The sequence below is a fragment of the Anopheles aquasalis genome, chromosome 3, assembly GCF_943734665.1.
Source record: "Anopheles aquasalis chromosome 3, idAnoAquaMG_Q_19, whole genome shotgun sequence".
NCBI lineage: Eukaryota > Metazoa > Arthropoda > Insecta > Diptera > Culicidae > Anopheles > Anopheles aquasalis.
Window position 1 is genome coordinate 68,184,630 of NC_064878.1, and position 24,078 is coordinate 68,208,707.

The 24,078-nt window shown below is 39.6% G+C and overlaps 1 protein-coding gene across 4 annotated transcripts; it reads left to right on the forward strand.

Annotated features, from left to right (window-relative positions):
- Nucleotides 1-151: 151 nt before the first annotated feature.
- On the forward strand, nt 152-23,708 carry LOC126574278 (guanine nucleotide exchange factor DBS-like). 4 transcript variants are annotated; one of them, XM_050234375.1, is made up of 17 exons: nt 152-605; nt 1,241-1,627; nt 1,700-2,286; nt 2,356-2,471; nt 3,242-3,377; nt 3,450-3,767; nt 3,850-4,059; nt 4,148-4,327; nt 14,673-14,792; nt 14,855-14,950; nt 21,563-21,748; nt 21,821-22,023; nt 22,103-22,217; nt 22,276-22,473; nt 22,547-22,752; nt 22,828-23,234; nt 23,315-23,708. In XM_050234375.1, exons 1-17 carry the CDS (start codon nt 422-424, stop codon nt 23,419-23,421), a joined length of 3,756 nt encoding a protein of 1,251 aa, XP_050090332.1. In that variant the 5' UTR covers nt 152-421; the 3' UTR covers nt 23,422-23,708. The 4 variants fall into 4 exon arrangements, with proteins under 4 accessions (XP_050090332.1, XP_050090333.1, XP_050090334.1 ...); XM_050234376.1 differs by having other exon boundaries at nt 3,257-3,377; XM_050234377.1 differs by lacking the exon at nt 152-605 and having other exon boundaries at nt 1,388-1,431; nt 1,482-1,627.
- The last annotated feature ends 370 nt before the right edge of the window (nt 23,709-24,078 follow it).

Sequence of the window (24,078 nt, forward strand, 5' to 3'; positions counted from 1 at the left end):
ATGATGACATGCCCACGGCATCGCGCAGTACCTCACGGTATCATGCACTTTTGCTCGATTCGCTCTCGCTCTCTCTCTCTCTCTCTCTCTCTCTCTCTCTCTCTCTCTCTCTCTCTCTCTCTCTCTCTCTCTCTGAAATCTCAAAGGGTCAGAAGCCTCAGAATAGAACTTGGCTAAGATAAAATGAAGATAAAATTGTAAAACTTAGACGTTTTAGTGTACAAAATCGTGCAAGCAACTAGTGCTTGCCTAGTGGCAAGTCGGGCGCGTTCGGTGCTACAAGATTGTTGCAATTTTAAGTGGAAAATACGGTGGATAAGCTTTGTGCGTTTTGTTGTGAAAGGGAAAAGTTATGATAGTAGGCCGGGGGATTCGTCGCAAGGCATGAGCGGCCTTTAAACTGAACCAAAAACCCTTGGAAATGGCTAGCACACCCAACTCAATTGAAGTGCAAATAGATAATTTTCTGGAGCAATTCAAACGTAGTGCGTCGAAAGCTATGGACGGCGATTGGTCTTCCTCATCTTCGGTTACAACTCCACAATCGACCAGTTCTGTGGGGCCCAAAATAAGGAGCATATTTTCCGACCAGGTTCTTTTCGAGGGTGAGTCAATCAAAAGGATTATCGATTTTCCCTAGCATATGGACTATTTTGGCTTCCTAAAAGAATGTTTATTGGTAATTTATATAAATAACTTGCTTTAATGCTGGCAATTCCAACATCCACGTGTAACAATTTAAACTCGTAATAAGCGCCTCCGTGGAAAATCATTTCCCACCTTTTTGTTTCGTTTGCTGGAAAAGTGGGGTGTGAACTTGTCGTAGAAAGGAGAGCATCTGGAGATGAGAGAACAATTGCCTGCATTGTGATGCACCACGAATGTCTAGTAGCCGGTATCCGTTGTCTCATTTGATCGCGAGTTTGTTAAGTACACCAAACGTTACTTTATTGTAATTTTCCACACAGTTCATTTGAGTTATTTCATCCAAGTGCTTGTTTGAGCTTGAGGACAATTCTTCTGTTTTCATTGGCAGCACGAAATGTACGCGTTCTTTTATCATAGTCGCAATCAAGCTCTATCTGATCAGATTGTTGATGAGAGTGCGTTGATCTCCTTTAGCTAAAACAAATGTAAGAAACATCTTGATAATTGTTTTGAATCTGCAGGTTTAGATGTTTGGAGACTAGGTTCATATGAATTAATAATACTATGTATACTTTTCGCTCTGATTCTGCAGAAAATAGCCACAATGCCAATAATGGAAGCAATAGCAGCAACGCATCATCGTATCATTCGGTGCAGTTACAACAGCAACATAATCATAATCTTTTTCAACATCAATCATCGGTGACATCCGTTACATCAGTACAAACAGTTCTAAGCCAAAATATGCAAAACACGACCAACGTGAACAAATTGATTGAAACTGTAAGTCAAAATGGAAACCATTTCAATTTGAACACGTTTGGAAGTTGCAGCTCTCTTATCACAACTAATGGCCATGTTCAATCGACGATTGTACGAGAAAACATGAACTCCGCGGTTAGTGTCAGTTCGGCCGAGGAACCTTTAAGTGTGGCTGATGTTGCTGAATTATTGCATCCGCAATATGCGATTATAACCGGTAAATATGCTGCGCACAAATGCCCCTAGTAAAACTAGGGTTGCCACAAACTAAAATGAATATCCATTGTAGGTGGTAGATCGAAGGATGGCTGTCCATTGATAACTTTTCCAGATTATGCAAATTTTCATAATCTTACCGATGCAGAGTTTCAGAAACTCATTCTATACCTTACATCTGTCCCCTCCTTGTCGGAAGTAGACTTGGGATTTAATTTAATAGTCGATCGTCGCAAGGATCGCTGGACTGCTGTGAAAGCAGTGTTGTTAAAAATTTCGGTTTATTTTCCGGCTGTGGTGCATTTTGTGTACGTCATTCGGCCAGCCGGATTTCTTCAAAAAGCTATTTCTGAAGTTAGCAATAAATTTTTTAAAGAAGATTTTAGATTTCGCGTGATTGTATGTTCCACTCTCGAAGAACTATATGATCACGTCTGTAGAAGTCAGTTGACAGTCGATATGGGGGGCGATTTTGTATACTCTCATCACGAGTGGATACAGCAACGAATATCGTTGGAGAAATTTTCGGGCCTGACCAATATGATCTCATGCAATTTGGATGCTTTCATGAAAACAATTCATGAAATGGAGTTTCCCAACTCGGTGGAGGCCACAGAGAAGCTGATGCTGGAGCAAGGAAATCAGTATGAAAAATTAAAGGTAAATATTACAAGGAATATTATCATATTTGAAAAAGTGTTGTTAAAGTATGATTCCTTTCATTCCTAGGAAGACATACTTTCTGCTGGTCGTCATGGAGAAGGTTTATTGGAAGAAATGAAAACTAAACGCGAAAACGATGGAGAAGCTATGGAAAGATTTGGAAACATTAGTTCAATAGAAAGGTATGGACTGCCAATAATTCTTAAAAGCCAAAGAATAGAAACGTAATAGTCCCTTCGCTCGGTTCATGTTATAGATCCTTTTGTAGGATTTTCATCTTGGTTTATAAACGCTTGCTTCAAATCTAGTTTATAAGAAATACCGTAGGAATAACTAGCCTTGCACTGGTTTTTGAAACTCAAACTTAACTCCCGGACCCATCAATACATTTCATCTGCTATTTTTAAGACTGTTCACCAGGAGATCAGTAATCCATTTATTTGGTGGGGTGTTCGCGTTCTTATAGATTATAAATTCTTATTCGCGATAAATTCTTATAGATTATGACAACCAAATGTCCTTTTCATAGTCTGGCTTGCGAACTGGTTCGAAATGAATCAGTCAAATATTGAAGGCACTTTCTGCGTCCTGCGTTCTGCGTTTCATGCAGCAGTTAGGTTATCAAATTAAAAAAAAAACAATTTTAAAATGTAGCAATCCAATTACCATATGCTGCTGTTTGCTGCTAGCTCTGCTGTACATAAATTTCAAATAAGAACAATAATAATTTTATGTTTTTCTAAGCCCTGTGTTTGATATGTGTGTATAACTGATATTTTTTGTCTGATTTTGCAAGAAACATAAATGGTATATTTTTGAATTAGTTCTTTAACAAACAAATATTAACAACATTCGGCAAGAATCAATGGTTTATTGTTAATAGTAGGGCATTAACAGAACAGTGCAAGGATTTATATAAGTATCAATATAAATCATCTTGATTCATCAAAAGTCGCGATTGTCACAGACTTATGGTCCAAATGGAGGAAACAAAAGGACATTTCGAGGACTTTTGGACCATACACCTGTCGCGATTAAGGAAGTGTCTTGAACTTCGCCGCTTCGAACATGAGTTTCGCGAGCTTCAAGTGAGTATTTGCTTGGTGTTCTTTTCATACCTTTTACAAATAATGATTAATTGTTTGTATTTACTTTTCAAGGGAAACTTTGATCGACATTTAAAAACCGTCTCAGACATGACGGAGATAGGAGAAACGGTGGCTCGAATGGACCACCTTCTGCAAGAAACCAAAGACTTCAAACATTTATGCTCTGTCGATATAGAACGGGCGGTGATGGTTATCAATACCGGTCAACGGTTAATTGGGTCGAAAGGATGCATTAGCTCCTGTCCTACAGAGTTGGTGCAACCGAAATGCGACGAGTTAAGTCGCGTATGCGAACTGGTCAATGATCGCATTTTAAAACGAATCGACACGCTAGCAAAGGCTCGAGAGCTTATGGAACGCGTGGAAAAGGTAAACGCGTATCTTAACTATCGTTAAAACTTAATTTTCAGTACAACACCCCTAATCAGTGACCAACTCTTAAACATTTTAGGCAAACCAGTGGTGTGCGCGGGGCATAGAGCTACTAGCAACACAAAGAATTGAAAAATGTTCTGTTTCGGCAGAAATAGCCGAACAGAGTCTTCAAGAAATTCAAGATTATTTGGATACGGCTGCAGAATTCGATCTATCTAGTCCAAGGGAATTTAAAAACGAGATTGTCGGAAGTACGACATTGGAAACAAAAGCTTTGGTGTGCCAGGTATGATTGATGTTTTCTAGATGACGGCAAACTGTATGCCTCTAATAAAATCTCAAATACTAATAAAATAAAAATGTTTATAACAAAGGTGCTTCAAAGGATCGATGATGTGCAGTTAATGTGTGACAAACGCATGACAACTCTAAAAAAACTTACATTGAAACCACCTCGTCCGGTGCAGACAGTCACTCCAGAGCCAGCTGTTCCGTTGCAGCCGCCAGGCGGTGCCCCACATCCCATGTTTCGAACCAGACGATCATATAACAAGGTATGTCATTTCCCTAGTAAATGTATGTTCCTGAACTCTTTCCGGGATTTTTTCGATAATTTGCATAAGAAAAACAAAGAAAGTAGTGCGAGATTGAAACCGGCTATATGATGTCCATGCGATCGACGGATACCGGCTATCCATGCGATCGACGGATATATGTTTATCGCACGTTCGTAAAGCAATAAACGTTACCATCATCAACAGGACTATTGGTATTCGAATGAAATCTGTTGAAATCAATAGCAGAACTGATTCCACTACTGATAAACTACCGTTATGTATGCATTCTTCGATTAAATGAATTTAAAGATGTTTAAGATGGACCCATTAACATAAACAGAAACATGTTTGGATTGATTCGTTTTTATTTGTTTTAAATTCTACTGAAACAAACGCAAGTTTACATGGTTTGTGTTGGTTTTACTTTTGCGAGATAATGTGCTGTTCCCGTTGTAGTATGTATGACATAAGTGTGGCCTAGTTTGATCATAGAAGTAGGTTACATTGGCACATGGACCTTCTTCGTTTCTTAGCATTCATCCGGTTTAACTCGACAGCCGAAGGGTTAGTATGTAATTGCATCATAAATTTCTCCTGGCTAGTGTTGTGTTCGTGTCTCTGGATAGCAGTGACGGGTTTTGGTTCTGATTGAAAAGCTTTCCCTGTATTAACCGGTTTTGCAAAGAGATTGTTATTTTTCTTCTTCTCATCATCTGTTGCTTACGCCATGGTGCACGCTTACATCGGATAGCTTCCAAGTTCACTGAATGTGGGTCGGGACCCTGTCTACCGATCTGCAGGAATGTGCTTTGCTCCTGCGGCGGTAAATTGCGTAATGTAGGTCTCATTCTCTAGCCATGGTCACAGAAACTCGGTGCACAGGAGATCGTGTGCTTGTCGTCCGCCCTTGCTGTGCCGGTTTCCTTATTGCAAAACACTCCAGCTATCATTACGGGATAGGGTAAAACCGGAGTCTGGAAATACCGGGACTCCTATCTTAATTGAAGCCATCCTGCATTGGCAACGGCAGAAGCTTTGGCTGGCTCTTGAATTGGATATTACTAAGTTGACCTAAATAGACGATTGAGCATGGTATGTTCCTACAAACAGGTTACGGTGTTCTACTAATCGTCGGTCACCTTGGGACTACACTTGCCTGCAAACGATCGATCGAATGAGAATAGTGTGTTATTCTGTGCTTGATACCACAGCCAGTTTCAACAGAAATCTAGAAAGAGAACTATCTGCAAATTACATTCGCTAAGGCTCTAAAACTTTCACTGTTTCTTTGCACATTTATTGAGTGCGTAAAATGAAAATGAAAAATATCTTACTTCGCCAATTGATAGCTACTGACAAAAGTGTATGCAGTAATATTTCAATACGCATTTTAATTACACGTTTAATGGCAATAGCGCTACCTTTTCCTAGATTTGCAAAGCTCCTTTTCTGTTTATGGCCATCGCTGTCTGCATATATCGTATGTATGTCGTATATCGTAAGCTTAATACGGCAAATAACGTTGTTTCAATATTTCTCAAGCAGACGCTCATTAGAACCCGTGTTGAACACCATTTCAGCACTCATGTGAACTATAACAGGCTAACATGATGATTCAATTGTGTGACCGATCTGAACTCTATCTTTCCGATTAGCCTTACCAGTATGCTAGGATCTGATAATGCATGGTGCCTCATGCTCCAATTCAGCAATCATGATTTTTTCTTTGCATAATTAAGGGTGTAGCATATCGCATATCAAAGTATAAATTCCTTGAATCTCGAGTCAGTGTATTTATGTATAAATCTTTCTTTTAGGTATGAATACTTTTTAAATGATTGTTTTAAATGATTGTAGAAATCAACGATTTCTTTATACATCATTGTTATGTGCATTTTTTATTGGCTGATGGCATATTTTCTTATGTTAAATGTTAAAGTAATGTTATAATATCTATAGCGTAACCAGTTGCACTTTGTTTGTTTAAAATCGCTTGAGGGATTAAGCTTTACTACGAAACACAGTACGTCGACCTCAAGCCAACCATTGGAATGAAAATACAATTGTCATCGACTATTTGAAAGTTGAACAAACGAATACCACAAGACGTAACAAATGAAGTGAAAATGAGCATGGCAAATAGGAAGCACAGGGAGAAGGCTCTACAAGCAAATGGCCATGACGTTATGAGAGGTATGACTAATTCCTGTTTGACATCTCGGCATTGTTCTTCATTCGAATCGGGCTCATAATAAATTGGTCGCTCACAAAGTGTGCTCTGCTGGGAACTAGCTAGTTTTCACTTTCGCCACTCTGAACGAATCGCAAGCCTATCATCTTTCCAACATTACTTCATTTCTTAAGCAAAGTATGCACAACACGTTGCAATAGCAATGGTGTGCATCATTTATCCGCATGCTCAACCACGATTTCAAATATTCGTTTTTTTTTATTTTCAATGGTACTTTCTAAGTTTTACGATTGATAATGATAATAATGATTGCATTATTGAGGAGCTATTCATAGAAAAGAGCTCGTGGAGTAGGGCACTGAAATGTGATTTTCGAAGGTATTCGTGTGAAACTTGTTTAAAAAATGTGGAATGTTTGATAGAAACGACTTCATGTGACACCAATTTCACGACAGCATCGCCTACAAGTTTTTCATAGTCCGGCTACAAAATAATCCTAGCCACGATATGCCTTGTAATCATGCGTTCCGTGTCTACTGGTGGTTCACTCTGATCCATCGCGGTCAAGTACCTTATTTGTCTCGCTGTTTGTTAGTTGCAAGTTGGTGGAACCAATCAATCCATCGTACAAGCGAGACTGTTGCAGATCTCCCGAAGAAAATCGGCATTTAAACGTACCATGTCTGTAAGTCGAGTGTTGACACATTTAAAATTTATGTTAGTATTATTTGCATTCGAGATTTCAAATCCACAAGATTCAAAACCACCTCCAGAGATGGTATCAGCAAAGCTTCTTTTTAGACAACAAAAATCTTTAAAAGGTGTCATTGTGGATTGGGGGACCGGTAGTGACAATAACTAACCGTTTATTCATGCCCCAATTTTAATGAGTAACGGTGGGATTGCAAATAGAGCAGGGAATGCCTACGGAGTCCATTGGACGTATTACGAAACATTTTGTATATTCACCATGTTAACACGATTTGTACGCTAATTAATTTAGAGCAATTATAGGTTTCTTTTGTATAGTAAATGTAAGGTGTGTTACGAATAGTAAATTACAGTTAAGAATTAATTTTTTGTTCGTACAGTTTAAAACTTTACTTTTAGAGTAAAGTAAAAGTTGTAGTGCATAACTGTTAACTTAGCAAAAACATTCTGCATCTCTCACACAAGAGAGAGCTCGGTTCGGTGTGGCTTCGCATGCTCTTCGGACGGATCGTGAGAATTGAATCATGTTTTGTATGTGAAGGGTCTCTCTTCTGGAGAGCTATGATCGTGGGGATAGCACCTGATCTCAAACAACAACTCAACCCGTTCGCCGCATCAACTCAGGCGCCATTCGCGGTTTGTTGCTCAGAGCGTGTCGTTGCGTTCCGGCGTAGTGGTGCGTACGATGTTCAACGCGATCGCTTGAATTCAAACTGTTTTTTTTTTCAGTGGTGGGCTGGATGTGGATATTGGTATAGTGATTGGGTGGAAACTAAAAGTTTAACCGTTAGTCAGATAGTGATGGTGGTTGCGTGTTATTTCAATTCATGGTTCATTTCGCTGTTTCCAACATTCTGAACTTTTTCTATCTTATTATTGTTAACGAATAGCTTACCTAGCGTGTTGTTTATTCCAGAAATATTGGTAGAAATACTATGCTCGTTTAAAAATGGTTGAAAAACTCAACAAACGCCTTTGTGTTGCAGTGTGATGTTAGGTCAGAGTTCACATATGATTGGATTGATAATTATGTGAAGATATGTGCGAAATGTGTGAAATTGTGAACACATGCTCTTGTAAGATTATGTGGAGTAGCAGTTTGATGTGTAACTGCGGTTTAGTGATCGTTTTGTTATTTACCTGAGATGGATACGTTTTTGATGCGCCACTACTATCTACGGGCATGCGAATTACGTGCGTTACGGTGGCTTGGCTTGATCATGTAGGATCTTCGAAAACCTGAAAGAATGCGGATGTCTTCTGAGCAGCACTTATCGCATTATTCAACTTTTCTTGATACTTGGACTGAACTATTTACTTAACGTGAGTTGGATACTAACAATTGCGTAGAAAAGTGTTGCATGGTTTATATCCGGAAGGGGACATATTTGATGAAGTTTGAACGCGAATCAAAGTCATTTGTTCATTTGTGCAGTGCGGTGAAGTCGTATGTCTTGTCGTTAGCTGTTTTTTTGGTCCGAACATAACGGTCAAACAAACGGTATCTGACAGACTTAAAATGTGAAACTGGTGTAACTGTAGGATGATGGTACCATGATACCGTCAACGAAATATAATTGTTACACAATAACATGTGAATCGAATGTGAACATGAGCCCTGGGGACGTAGATTTAATATTAGAATTATTTAAAATCAACGTAATATCCTCATAATTAAAAGAAGGAAGAGTTACAATTCGATTTAGATTCAAATTGTTTGTTTTTTACCTGACTAAGTGTAAAAAGTATATTTGCTACCTTATACTTTATGAAACTATATTTTTCTTCAAAGCTTTTGATCAGATAATTTCATTTATTTTTCTTCAGGAATGCTGTTCAATTCTCTTTGAATTGCATTCTTAAGTGCCTTGCTCCCTTACCGTAATGTCGTGGGAGGTTGAACGAATGATTATAGTTTTATTGTTATGCCCGTTGCGCGTTCACAATTGATGCCTCATATTGCGCCGATGTAACGTGCTGAACTCTTTTCAATGGTGCTGCTTTTCTCCCACAAAATTTCTCTTTTCATTTGCCACGCAATACAATTGTGAACCTCAAACCACAACAAGTGGGAAATGTGCATGAATGTTACAGACAACCCATAACACAACAGCCGTGGATGTTTTTACTTTGCTATTAAGACATTGATAAGACAGTTACTAAATATGTACAAGCAATCTTCTTGTATGATTAATGTTTCTGGGTTATCATAATACATTTGGCTACCGGAAATTCGAAGCTGTAATAACGCACACTTCATCGGTTGAAATGCGTACATGCCGTTTCAATCGGTTTCTTAATTTCGAGGGAATTACTGTAGCATAGCCAGGCAATTTCTCCCGAAGAGCGCGCGACTGTCCGCGATTTGTACCAAATAGGAAAGTGTTCGTCAGTAATTTTCCATATCTTATGGCTGATTCAATAGCGATCTGTTCGATTCGTTTGGAGGCGGTGCACCGGTGAATTTTTGCGTGTTCGCATGTTGTTTCGCTAATGGAAAGATGATTGTTTTGTCTTATGTAAGGAAGCTCAAGATTGCTAGCGATGGAATGCTCACGAACTCTCAGCGTAGTGCATCAGAGAAGAAAAATGGCTGAAAGCACTAACAACAGGAGAAGAGCAATTAATTGCTGTTTTCCTGGTCGAGCAATTTGTTGAATTCAGTGCGTTTCGTGGTGAGCTACAACACATCATGTGATTGATGGCATCGATCTCGAGTGAAGATGCGGAAACCACAAATTGAGACTACCTCCATTTCACTTACGTTGAAGAGCTTTCAAAAACTCCTGTTTCGATGTTCAATACTGCAGGGTGGGTGTACATCGATTCACTGGAACTATTCATGTAGAGCTATGTATTAGAGCTTTCCTATTTCTCGTGACGTTTTCATTCGACACAGTGGGTTTTCGTAAGACTTCTCCCAGAATATAATAAGTTTAAAATATTACCATTCCTTGGATTATTATATGTTTATTTTATTTGATTTTTTCGTAGCTAAGATTATCACGCAGATTATTTAAAAATGACCGCAACAATTACCGAACAATAAATAGTGTAAAGTGAGAAGAACATGTGAAAAAATGATGGTACAAGGCTCTCGCGTTGCGCATCAAGCTAACAAAAAACAGTTACAGCGCCCAAATAGTTGTTCATCCTCGTACACTACTCAAACGCAAAATGGAACTGCAACATTTTCAAGTAGCGAACGCGATTGTGAGAATAGAACATCTGCTTCAGCAACCGGCACTAAACAGCATCACCAACAGCAATTTACAAAGTTCCGAAGTAACCGCAGCGCTAGTAGCAGCCGAATGACTAGCAAAGTTGTGGAGCCTAAAGTTGATTGTCGACGGAAAAGCGCTTTAACGGGTACTTCAATCTGTTTCACTGATGGTCACGAAGAAGGGACGGTTAGTACGGAGCGAATACCCAAGATGGAATTACTTAAACTAAATTACGTAAAACTCAAGAACGAACAAACAAAACGGTTAATCGAAAATAAAAATGCATCTGCAGTTGAGAGAAAACAACAGAAGACATCATCTGCATCAACTGGTGTAGACGATGGTCCCAGTAGAAAAAATCGTCATGCAATCGCGAGGGGAAACTTTAATGCGACTGTAAAAGATCCAGCCACTGCTGTAGAAGGGTTCGTCGGCAGTGATGGAAACAAAGATCATCAGACAAATGGTGGTGAGCAAGAAGAGGTGGCCAAATCAAAATATCTCGTTTATAAAAAGCATAACGGATTCGGTGCAAATGTTTCTGGGAACACGGATGCATCAATAGCTAAGCTACAATACATTAACGACTCTGATATTAAAATGAAAGCATCTGTGAAGAAAAAGTATGGGTTGTTCGAAAATAAGAAGAAAAACAAACTGGAAACAGTGCAATATTATTTTGATAGCCGCAGTTACGAACGCTATGTGGATAATAAGTTATACGGAGTAGTTAATAAAACGGAGCAGCAGGAAGCTACTTCATCATTACCATCTGTAAGTAATGCTTGTAATCCACAAAAACAACAAGCCGTTGCTGAGAATAAAATTCAATCACAACAAACAAACAATCGGCCCAGCATGATGCGAGTGATAAATCAGCCGGCTGCTACAAATAGAACCGGCAATGCATCGCGACCAAAAACCATTAAGAAAAATCTTTCCCTCGAAGCACCTGCAGAGATAGGTGTGCTTGATGGTTTAAAACAGGAAAACTGCCGAGTATTCAAACTACAAAAAAGCCATACCAGCACCAACCTTCTAATGCGCCATAGATCTATGAACGACATTCATCGCATCAATCAGTTGTTTTTGGATCCAACTGTTTCGAAACCCGATTCGGAAACGACATCAGATATACCACCACTACCTCAGCGTCAAACGAGCTGTTCTAAAATATCTCCTCAAATTTCGAAAAATCAAACTGCTCAAACTGTTGTATATTCTAAACCGGCGGAAACAAATAGTATAGAAAAATCAAAGCTTCGCGAGCCTCCTGTACATCGGTTTGAAAAACATCGGAAATCTGATGAACCTTCTGCAAAACAGCAAAAGTATCTGGTACACAAGCGTCTGAGCGCTCGGTATAAAACCAACGACAATTTAGCAAAGATCAATGCCAATCAGGTGGTCCCAGAACAGTTCTCAACGGAAGATACAATAAGGAAGCGCATTCGGCAGATTATTGACAGTCAACATCAGATTGGGTCGACGGAAACAATTGATCAAACTCAGGATCATGTGTCACAGTTATTTCAACCACATCACAAAGATGATCTCAATTCTATTACCCCGACTCGTACGAAGGAGATTGGGAAATTCCGGTTTCAGAGATCAAAGTCCGCCACTCGCCTTTTAGGACATGACGCTGATCGAAGAAAGTTAGATGACGAAGTAAGCAGCGACGTTAGTGTAAGAAGTAGCAAAACAACATGTGGATACAAAAACTGCAATTATTCCAACTGTCCTATGTCATCTTCCTCTTCTGCTTCTTCTACCGTCTCGTCCACCAATTGTTTCTCGGATCGAAATAACGATAAACTGAATGCATGTGAAGAGATTGTGAGTATTGGTATTAAACCAATTTCTAATCAATCTCGACATTCTTTCATTGATTATCGGAAAGAAACATCCGAAATCATAACCAGCGGCAAACGAACATCTATTGTTATCAATGATGATGAAATTCCTGTAATGGAAGCTACAAGAGATGTGTTAATTAACAATGTACTCAATGAAAAGCTTACAAACAGTAACAGAGAAAAGCAAAACAATAATGTTCACATTCTCTTTTCCAAAATGAATGAATCTGAACTGGATTCCAATCGTATAATAATCGAGAAGTGCATAGAATCGGCACGAGGACACAACGGAGCAGAAACAGTTGGCAACTTTGGAACAGCGCAAAAGTTCTGGAGTCAGCAAAATCAACGAAATATAAAACTAAAAAATAATCCGCAAACCAAGGCATATGACGACAAAATTAACATAAATAACAAGATCAGAAACGAAGAGAATAACAGTATTAGAATATTCATCAGCAGCAATAATCAGATGTCAAGCAATAGTGCATCCGAGCAATCTATGTCTCTTATATCCAACGCAAATCATGATACTCATAGTAACAGATCTTCAACCTGCTCCTCTGCATCGACCACGTCATCGTCGTGCGGGTCAACGAGCGGAGAATCTGACAAAGACGACGGATACTGCGACCACAGTGAAAGATCCGTTTCACCAACAAAGCAACCTTCTTCAATCGTTTCCACCATCAGCACCGAAAGTAGCAATAGCGGCACCATATGCAGTGAATCTACAAACATTTCCAGCATAACCTGCACAGGAAGCAGTAGTAGCCTTCACGGCAATGGTTTAGCCTGGGGAAAAGATATTCAAAAGGCCAATCGCTTCACTTCCAAGACCAATATCAGACTGGGTCGAGATGGTGCTTTATTCCTTAACAACGGATGTTTTACGGATGAATCAGATCAGGCAGTGAGACATGCTGCAAACAGTGACGCTGGTGCACCGTCGGTGTGCTGTTCTAATGGTGAAGAAAACTACTGTCGTTGTTGCAAAAAACATAATAGTACAGCATTCGGAGGGAACACATGCAGCAAGCCCTGTCTTGTTAGTTCCATAAACATTGATGATAATGTTGTCGAGTGTGAAAATGAAGGTCTACTCTCAGTCATTGCAAACAGTGTGAATAGAGAAGAGTTCATCTATAAAAAATCTGGCACTACCTGCGAGTGCAGCAGAAGTATGAAAAACATTCCAAACAAGGTAACGTTTCTTACTACTATTTCTATTTCATTGTGTTCGTTCAATATTTCAATAACCGTTCATTTTATCTATGTTGAACTGTTTGGGTACTTCGCCTTATTCCTCGTTTTATTTTACCTACCTCAATAATACGTATCGTCGTTTTGCAAAGGTGTTTTTTATTGTGCCTTCGTGTTTTCTGAGGTCACCATCATACACAGTGAGACACATACACATTAGGAGGTAAAATAAATTTAATAAATCGAGATCTGATCGTAAATTGACAAAAAGAATATTTTGACAGCATTGGCGTCCCTGAAGAATTCGCGCATGCTCATTAAGATTTAGTGCACACTTTTTATCAAACTGACGAGGAGTTGTTGAAATGATGGGTTTCAAAACCAATGTATACCCTCCTCTATTTATTAGTATTTCAATGGTAGCTGAAAATCAGAATACATTAACAAAACATATCCGCAGACCACTCACTTCCAGTAGCGGTGTAAAAGGAGAAACTCCCTTTCAATCAAAGTAAATGGATTCCTCATACTGGAAAAGGTTTATTTATATTAGTTGAGATCGCAGTAAATCATTAGTTGCTTGATTCCTGTCTAGCCTGTTTTCTCAACATAAAATGCACCATCTTCATCCGCAATGGCGTAAATTCGTGATTATTCGTACCACGTCGGCATGTACTAATCGAAGAAGAAGGCTACTGATGAATCGAATCCGACGTCTGCAATTTATTTTGTTCCAGTTGCGCTTCAATCACCGCCAATCCGGCCAGCAGAGAAACTCGCGTACTTCGTGGATGAGGATTAAACGGTCCGAATTAATTGTAACCTTTAGGAATCGAAGGAATAATGAGTACGCTGAGAAAGGTTCAAAACGTTGGAAAAAATATGCCTTCAACTGTTGAATGTTTCACTGGGGAAACGATTTTTTTGCATTTCATTCGCCCACCGTCCATTTCCCCATTTAGCATACGATGTGTCCGGTATTGGGAGGATGTTTCATTTTTAACACAACGTTATACTTCTCTTATGTCAAGCAAGAATTATATTCGAATGCGCTTCATTTAATTCTGCTAAGGAAACGGATTTTTTCCCGTCTGTGTTTATTATAATACTTATAATATTGAGTGTGCTGTTTCTTTGTTTTTTATCATACACAGATTGAAAGTTTCTCAACGCGGCCAATCTCGATTGAAGGACCACCTGACTCCGGAATATCAATCAGTAGCGATACGATCATTGCTAATTCAGATAGTGATCTCAACCTTCAAAATCAAACCGTAAGTTTTAATAATGTGTGCGATTCTTGCATGATATAGTGACATTGAATTCTGTACTCTAGGATTCTGATGAACGAAAACTTAAGCGAGGCCATGTGTTAGCCGAGTTGTTGGAAACGGAACGTATCTATGTGGCTGAAATGGGATCAATTTTGAAAGTAAGTACAAATGCTGCTACGCAAAATATGCTTCATGTACAAAACTAAAACATTAATTGAAAAATTAAAATGTTCACTTGGCAGCATGGCCTGCCAGTGATTTTAATTCGTGAGGTTAAAAGCGAACCATGTGTAAAATCTAGGTTCATAGTAGAAAGCCAGGGACGGACGGTGCGTGTTTATCAAATTCGACCTTGATTTGGTCGGTAGATTGTAACGCAGTCTTTCCAACGACTGGAATGCATGCTATACATATAAAGCCAACGCTTCCGGCCGGTAGGCATTATGCTCGAATGAAATGCGTTTCAAAGACCAGCCGCAGTTAGCCGATCGGTCACGGTGGCCTGAATGGAGGTAAACGTATCGGGTCCAGGAGAAAACGCGATCACGAGCGCAGGTCGTTACTGAAATAAGTTTTCTTTTCTCCCGTTTTTCGTATTTTATCCAATACGCTTCCCAATCCATCGCTGCCTCACTCGACTCTCTTGCGCTAAATTGCTTACATTCTTTCCTATTCTCCATTCACGCTTTCTTCATTTTCGTCATAATCGAAAAAACCCAATGTGCCAGTGCGATCACAAAAGCGCTGATCTTTGGCATCTCTAACGGTAATGCATTAGAATTGCTGCTTCAAAGCTTTTGAGGTTTTTTGCAATTTTTTAACTAAATTGTTTCATCGAGGCACTTGTGGAGTTTGCGTTTTATGTCTTCAAGGCAAATTCTTGGATATTATATAATGCAGATTGGAGGTGATATATGTGTTGGTGCGAGTGTAAAATATATATTAATCTCTAACGGAAACACAATAATGTGTTGGTCATTGCACATCGTTAAATCTCCCTCGAGCGAAAAATGAGATTGGATTATTACCCAAGAAACCATAGAGTATGTTGAGGTTTGTATGTATCATGCAATCTTCTGAGCTGTTGTTCTTTTCAACGGTTCTCTTCGGTTCGCTTTACAGACCTATGAACACTCCGTAACCGTTATGTTCATGCCGTATGTGCTATCAAGCTTTCAGAGGTGTTCCCCACTGGCCCCTGCTTATTTCGCATAGTTAACTCGTCCATCAAAAAGCTTAAAGAAAAATGAAAAAACTACGGTTATATACGAATGTGCAATGAGCACCCTTCGTTGAGTGGTCAGTGAATAGTAAAAAAAACATTATTTAGCGGATGTTACAAGTTTGAGGCATTTCCAGAGACAAAACTGAAATATATCCCAATTCACAAAAATGGATTACTGAAATACAACTAGAAAACCAGCATGGCACAAAGATAAATAAAAAAGCATCATTGCACTGCATTTATATTAATTAAAAAATGATGTTTGCACGAACGAATATGACGAAATTATGCCCAATTCAAAACAAAACTACACAATAGGGAGAAAAACCCCTACACAATAGGGAGTTATGTACATGCGTCTTTTGTCTATTGCAAAAGAGTATGATAATGTTGTTTATGAGAGAGCAATGAAAACCAGCAGCAGCGTTTGCAGTAGAAATCTCCGAAGTATGGGCAGAAAAGGAAGGGTAATGTTTCTAGTTCACGCACAGACCTCTACTATCACCTATCGCTGATATTGGGGTTGCGGGAAACGATGCTTGCTATTTGGATGATCTAAGCAACCAATCCTCCCATCACTCATTACATTGACGGCGCAGAAAGAAGAGAGTAGCCTTGGGTGTGCATTTCACTGGGCTCGAACGGTTTTTCGGAGGCAGTGTTAACGCCACTCTCGGCTTGCAGATCTGAAACAGATAGGCTAAGTGCAACCCACGATGATCAGCAGCACCACACACCGACTCAAACGGCGAGCAGTCATGCTATCATCACAAGAGAGCTTCAACAATCTGTAGCAGTATCTATTGTTTTAGTTCGTATCGATACCTCACGGCGACCAGCAGTTTGTGCAGTTCCTCTTGCGTGTGTTAAGAGAATTCCAACGACGAAAGATTCCTGTAAAAAGTGTATTGATTTGGGAGCGTAGTGCAGTGAAGTGAATTCGAGAATTTGAGTGATTTGTCAATTATGACTCGATACCGTTGGTGGTGATTGTGTTGCTTAAAGCTGATTTAGTTTCAATTTTTCATCTTTTATAGAGCAATGCTTTGAAATGGTGTCTATTGCTACCAGCCAACAGTGTCCAATATTTATGCGGTGATATATTCATACGTGCTCTCTCCTAGTCGGACTAAAACCGTGTACTGGAAGTGGGCTCCAGGAAGTGATGGAAAACCCAGCCACATCGTTAGTGGTTTTAAAGCTGCGGCTCATCTCGAGCAAGTGTGTTTCGAGGTGAAGAGCATTAACTTTTGCAAAAATCGGTCCATGCTCAGCATTGTAAGAGGGCTTTTTCCAAAACGGACGGTAAAATGCTTTCCAAATCTTTGGACCGAATCGGCAAGAAGTTGAATTTACATCGTAATGAATTGAACATTTTCTTCGTTGAAGCATTTGTATTAGCTGCGCGTTTCGCTTTCTGATGAGCTTCATGTGTCTTTTATTTTAATCCTCACACTCTAATTCGTAGATTAGCCGACACATGAAATGGCAATGTTTTCCATATTTTACTCGTTGCGGGATATATGGTGCAATCTTACATGTGTTGAATTGCCGTATGTGTAAAAAAAAACACGTATTATTCCGGGTGTATTAATCATTTGCGATTTGTGGCTTAAAGAAGTTCACCGAGCAAGCAATCAGTATTTGAAAAGTGCCTAGCTAGTGTTGAACGGCCACTTTCGTTGAATAATGGAGCAGATATCAGCTGTGTAGTCAGTCACGAAGGGCAGAAATGTGCGATGCTCATTAGGCCAACCTCAGTGCATTCGTGATGGTTCCACTTTTCCGAACACCAGCATTGCCAAAAGAAAGCTATTTTGACCGCGTTTGTGATTATTTGCACGTTAAATAACCGTTAAACATGGCATATAAAAACGTTTAGCTTTGAGCATCTTCGGAGTACTCTGGTGGTCTGCAATCAGTAGTTTATTGTGCGTGTCAGCATCTAGCTTCGATCAATCGCTAGTAAATCTATTTTATTTACAGTAGTCGGTATCTTCTTTTCACTGGTGAAATGCACGTATTTGTTATGTAAGTGCGAAGATGAGTGTAGATCTATATCCTTGGCTGATGGTTACTGTGCTCAGTTACTTAAAACGACGTGTCTTAAAGTGTGTTTGATTATTATAATCCAGAAAAATGAAATTTGGTAATTACAACCTTTCGTCATCGAGAGGTGAATCTCCAACAGTTAAGCGGCGATCATTTTTCCAATCACGATTGCAAAGAGTGAAGAATACTGCCAATTATATCGTTAATAAGGTGCATCGTTGCGCAGGACGAAAACGTCATTCGTCCAACATGGGACAGTCTTCGTCAAAAGCGCATTTCAACATTGTTAGTGAATCTTTTCATTCGAAAATTTCGCCGGATGGATGCTCAACATTACCGACAAAGGAGCAGATCGAGAATCAGATAACTACAAACGATTCTACCACTTTTAGTACGGATTCGTCTCCCCTTTCCTATCGAGCATCACTATTTGGCGAACTAAAGGAAGCTTCCACAACATTGAACGGAAGTGAAGTAGATTTGCCACGCTTTTCTCCCAGAGATTTTCCTGCTACATGGTTCAGCACTGGAATTCCATGCCGCAAACCGTGCGATCAAGGAAGATCGTCAATAAGCCTTCTAGGAAACATAACAGAGCAAGATAGCGATGCATTTCACGCTTTTGGGAACCGTGCCCATTTGTTTCTGAAAAACAAGTCCATATCGGGAAAGCGTAGCCTGTTTTTTGCTAAAAGGTTAACGCATATTCCACCAAATCCATTTCTGTCCCTTAAAAGACCAGCCGCTGCTCTGGGTAACACGGGAAGATTATTCGGAGGAAGTTGTCCTGAAATGAATACAAACGGAGAAAGCGATACTTTGCAATCACGGTGTAGTAAAAAAAGCTACAACTCGTACAACTCGGCGAATAAAAGTACTCGATCGCGAATTTCTAAGACTAAAATTGTACAACTGCTAGAAAAGAATGAAAATGATGAGAAAACGGAGATGGAAATACTCCAGGAATATTTTGATACCATGTCGTACAGCGAAATCGTTAAAGATCGAGATTTTCGAAACTATCTTATGAAAAAGAAATACCTCGACATAATGGAGTACATCTATACGGGTTCAGAGAATGGCCAGTTCTCTGTTGGTACTGCTGAAGGTAGTGCTGCTGTTGCTGCATGCGAAGCTTCATCGCATGCCGGATCAAACAACGATTGTGATTCGGTCAAAAAAGAAAAGTTAATGGCCGAAATAGGCCCCCCGGTTCCACCACCTCCTCCTTTGCGTGGTTATTATTCTTCAAACACGAATCCGCAGGTGTTTTGTCGCAGAAACAGAAGCTTTGAAGAATACTACAAACGCCACGACAGCGATTTACAGCATTCAGAAATATTACAGGAAAGTGAATCGGCCTCGACTCCTTTCATGCCTTTCGCATCATACACGCAAAAGAAAAATGTAACCTACCCAATACCTGCAAATGACTTTCCGCCGTATGTAACCTTGCCAAAGAAACCAAAAATAACATCGCGATGCCAAAGAACGTACCAGCAGGTTCGCGAATTTTGTGAGAAATCGCTTATGAAATATACCCTTCAAAGAACTGCTAATACAGCTGAATTAAAAATTCACAAAACTAGCAAAAACTACTCAGAAAAGGAATATAAGCGTGTAATAGATGATTTCGTTCGCAAGCGAGGATTCAACAGCGCGGAAGAATATACTAGATTTCATTACGGAGATTTTTTCCGCAAGAAAGCGAGCAATTGCAAAAAAAATATACATGCTGACATACAAACAAGCATTAAAAAAGATTCCCAAATACTAAAAATAAATCAGTATCTACCATACAACTCATTACCGCCACCACCATACTCGAGTGGTGATTATCACGCACCGCCAACATCTGATTCTTGTGAAACAAAGGCAACTCCACCAGCAGCAACAAATTTACCTCCTGACTTGGATGACTTTATTATTGGACCAGCGATAGCATCGAACCGCATTGCAAGGTTCTCTAGCCCAACCGATTGGATTTTCACCGATTCTTTTAAGAATTTCGACTATGTGAATCATACTTTAGACAGAACCCGTCGTGAAAGAAAATCGTCCAGATCCACATCGTCCGCCTGTGTAAGGTTGAACGATCGTAGACAAATATTCTTGCCAGTTAACAGCGACGGAGAAGAGGAACAATCGCATAGGGCTGCTAGCCCGTTTTTACCCAAAGAATTGGGTGATAGTTTTTCGTTTTGTGGAGTGATTGCGACAAGTGATGAAACAAATCGACCATATATTTTCGATGATGTAGGAGTTTATGAGACAATCACGTCAAAGACTAAAGAGCTGATTCGCGCTGAAGTGCGATCGCGGAAGGAAACATCCATTGACCATCAGCGATATGCAAAGGACTGGGAGAAGCACTCGAAGACACCGGGTGTCAGACGGTTTGTTCCTTTGCAAACCCGAATTGACATCGCCATGGAGAAGCGATCAGGTCTATGCACAAATCGTTTTTCTTTTGCCGAAAGTGTAAGTTGCCTTGATGCAGGTTAGTTACGATGTATGATATCCATGAAAACCTTCACGCTTTAATGAATTTGCGTTATTCAATGAAAGAATCGAAAAAAGAATGTCGCAGCCATAGTTTTTCAAAAATAATTCTACAACCAAAACCAGAATTCCCTCCATAAAATTGTCAAAGCACTTTTACAGTCAATTTAACCCTTCCGTCCAAATAATTGAAGGTACTTTTCGATTGTTGAATGAAATTCAAATCTTTTAAAACATTCCGGTGCGTCTGCGTAAAAGGCTTGCAACGACTCTGCTCCCATTTCGGATCCCAGTTTTATATCGAGCTTATTTTTTGGTTGTCTTTCTCTTCACCTTTCGCCTCCCAGCAGCGAATCTGTTTGCCTACAGTGGCGTGATGTGTTACACCACCCAATGTTGCTTTTGATGTCATATTTCGTTCAGCTTGCAACCTACTGAAGGAGTTGATGGAGCAGCACTTGGAAAAGGGTGTTGGTTCCCTTCTAGCAATATATTATTTGGTTTGATCCAAGCCCTCGATCATAATTATGCGATGCATTCTGTGTTCCTGTTCGTAAGGGGAAAGTTATCTTCTGGTCACTCTTGGAGATTAAAGTTTTCTTTTGAGGGCCAAAGGGTTTAATGGACGAAGGGAATGAATGAAATAAAGGAAATGTCAATGTTGTATAACAGTTGTTGATATATTATTAGCATGGGTAATTGTTCAACTGTAAAGTGGAGCGATAACAGTTTTACTATAATTTGATGGCGAAACTTGAATAATCATCGGCGACGAAGCAATGTGTTCCGATTAAACATTTTTGGACTTTGTTTTGCTTTGTCTATACATAATCAGGGGTAAAATGCGTCAATATTTGTTACTCCGGTTATTTTTAGTCATATTTTTACCCAATATTTACAATCCGTTGATCTTGGTTTATAATGACTGCTATTTCATCTTTCGAGTTTAAGTATTCTATCATTTTTAATCATTTTTTCGCTGTTTTCTCAGGGATACAGAGACGAGATGCTCTCGGAAGAGATGAGTTGCCTGGTACCACCAGGTCTACAAGGAAAATCAGACATACTGTTTGGTAATCTACATGAGTTATACACCTTCCACAATGACATCTTTTTGAAAGACTTGGAGAATTGTATTTCTACCACTGAACTTGTCGCTTTATGCTTTGTTCAACGGGTAAGATTATTATCGACTGTTCAACAGTTTTACGTACCTTGCCATTGGTTTTACTATTGTTACTCTTTACAGCGCGATACTTTTTTCCGTCTCTACTCGTACTACTGTCAAAACATACCCCGTTCCGAGCGTCTACGAGAGACACTCGTCGACACGCATCTGTTCCTGCAGGAGTGCCAAAAGAAGCTAGGGCATAAACTGCCCCTTGCCGCATATCTTCTCAAACCCGTGCAAAGGATAACCAAATATCAATTGCTTTTAAAAGATCTACTCAAGTACGCCCTAACATGCGTGAGTCCTTTGCAAACGCTGGAGAATTAATATATTTTTTTTTTCGTTCCTGTGCATATTTAGATTTAGCGACACTGGGACATGCTCCCGTGAGTTACAGAAAGCTTTGGATTGCATGTTGGTTGTTCTAAAATGTGTTAATGATTCTATGCACCAAATAGCTATTACTGGTTTTCCGGTAAATATGGAAACATGGTTTGGAATGTTGAAACCATAGTAATTTGGAATCTTTGCAGGCCGATCTATCCCAGCAAGGGGAACTGTTGCTACAAGATTCGTTCCAAGTATGGACGGAAAGTAAAAAAGACTTACGATTGAGATTGAAAACACAAAACAGGCACATTTTTCTCTATCAGAAGGCAATGCTGTTTTGTAAGCAGGGCTCTAAAACGGGTCATAATAAGAGCACCTATCAATTCAAGCATTGGTTGCAGGTATTGTATTGTAGAATTTAATCCCTTTTAAGTAGAGTATTACTGAAAAGCTTGTGTTCCTTTTGTTTTTTAGATGTCTCAAATAGGTCTCACAGAGTCCGTGCGTGGTGATTCGCGCCGGTTTGAAGTGTGGTTGCAAGGTCGCCAGGAGGTACACACGATACAAGCCGGAACGATTGAAATTAAAAACAAATGGGTCACAGAAATTAAACGAGTTTTGTTGAATCAGCTTGAAGAGCTGAAAGGTGAAAAAATCAAACAGTATGGACTGAACCACAAGTAATGTCGAGCTTATTATCTACAGAATGAACTACGATTGACAAAGCAATGTGTTTTGTTCTCATTTCTTTTTAGATCATTGCGTCACACGGCGTCATGGGACTTACCACCAACGATCCATAACGCATCGAGCCACGCATTGAGTGGCGATCAACAAGCTAATGCAAGTGGGATTGTTACACTTTCGCAGGATGTCGTTTCACGCATACCACACATGAATGAAGAAGGCATTATGAATGCCACTGGAATTTCGTCGTCGTCTTCGGAGCACGATAATCAGGAAGCAAATGCATGGAGCTCTGATTATTCAAACAGTGAGGACGAATTTACAACTGTGGAAGACAGCGTAGTTCCTGGGCATAAATTTATTTCGCTAGCCGATTATTGCGCAATAGGCAATTCGGAGGTGACGATGAAAGAATCAGATGTTGTTGAATTGCTCAAAGTAGGTTGTGCTGGCTGGTGGTTCGTAAAAGTAATCGGTAAGTAGAGCGGTAATAAAGGTAATTAAATGATTGTGAAGTGTTTATATGTATTGGTGTAAATACATATTTTTTTGCAGCCACTGGTCTAGAAGGATGGGCACCAGCAGCCTATCTGGAACCCAGCAATAGGAAAAATTCTCGTCTTCGTAGTGCTCGTAGTCAAGATAAATTAAATGATAACTAATAGTCAGTTGAATTACCAATATAACACGTCATTTTGACATCATGAATAGAGTATTATTTTGTATCTCCTAGCCAAAGTATAGTGGAAGTGGTTAATCTGGGCTCCACCCCACCGGTAGAATTTGACTCCGATACCTATGTTGAAGTTTGTTTTATGATTTGATCTTAAGAATAAGTTTGTATTTATAGTAGGCGACATTGCTCGCTGGAAACCTGATAAACGTCGATCTGTAGCAATAAACATAGTTGATCATACATAACAGCCACTGTCGTGAGAATAAAGTTCCAAATAAGCATGAATAATTCGATTTTGCGGGGTTTCTATTGACCTATTTATTTTGATTTGAATGAAACAGTTGAAGAATAAAAAATAGCGAGAGAAGAAATTGGAAAGAAATCAGCATGAGATTAGTTTTTCCTCATCTCTCATCAGAATGTTATATTTTCAGTTTGGCGGAACCAAGAGAAGGCGCGGTGAAAACGTACTGTTTGCTCCAATCTGCTTGCAGTATGGCTCGTAGTTCTAGAAGCGGTGCCAACGATGGATCGATCGGTCCATCGCGTGGCTTCAGTGAAGGAAAAAAATTCGCGATAACAGTGCACCATCGCGAAAGTTTTGTGGTGAGTTTTGACGCTTGGATATGTTTTTTCCACTACC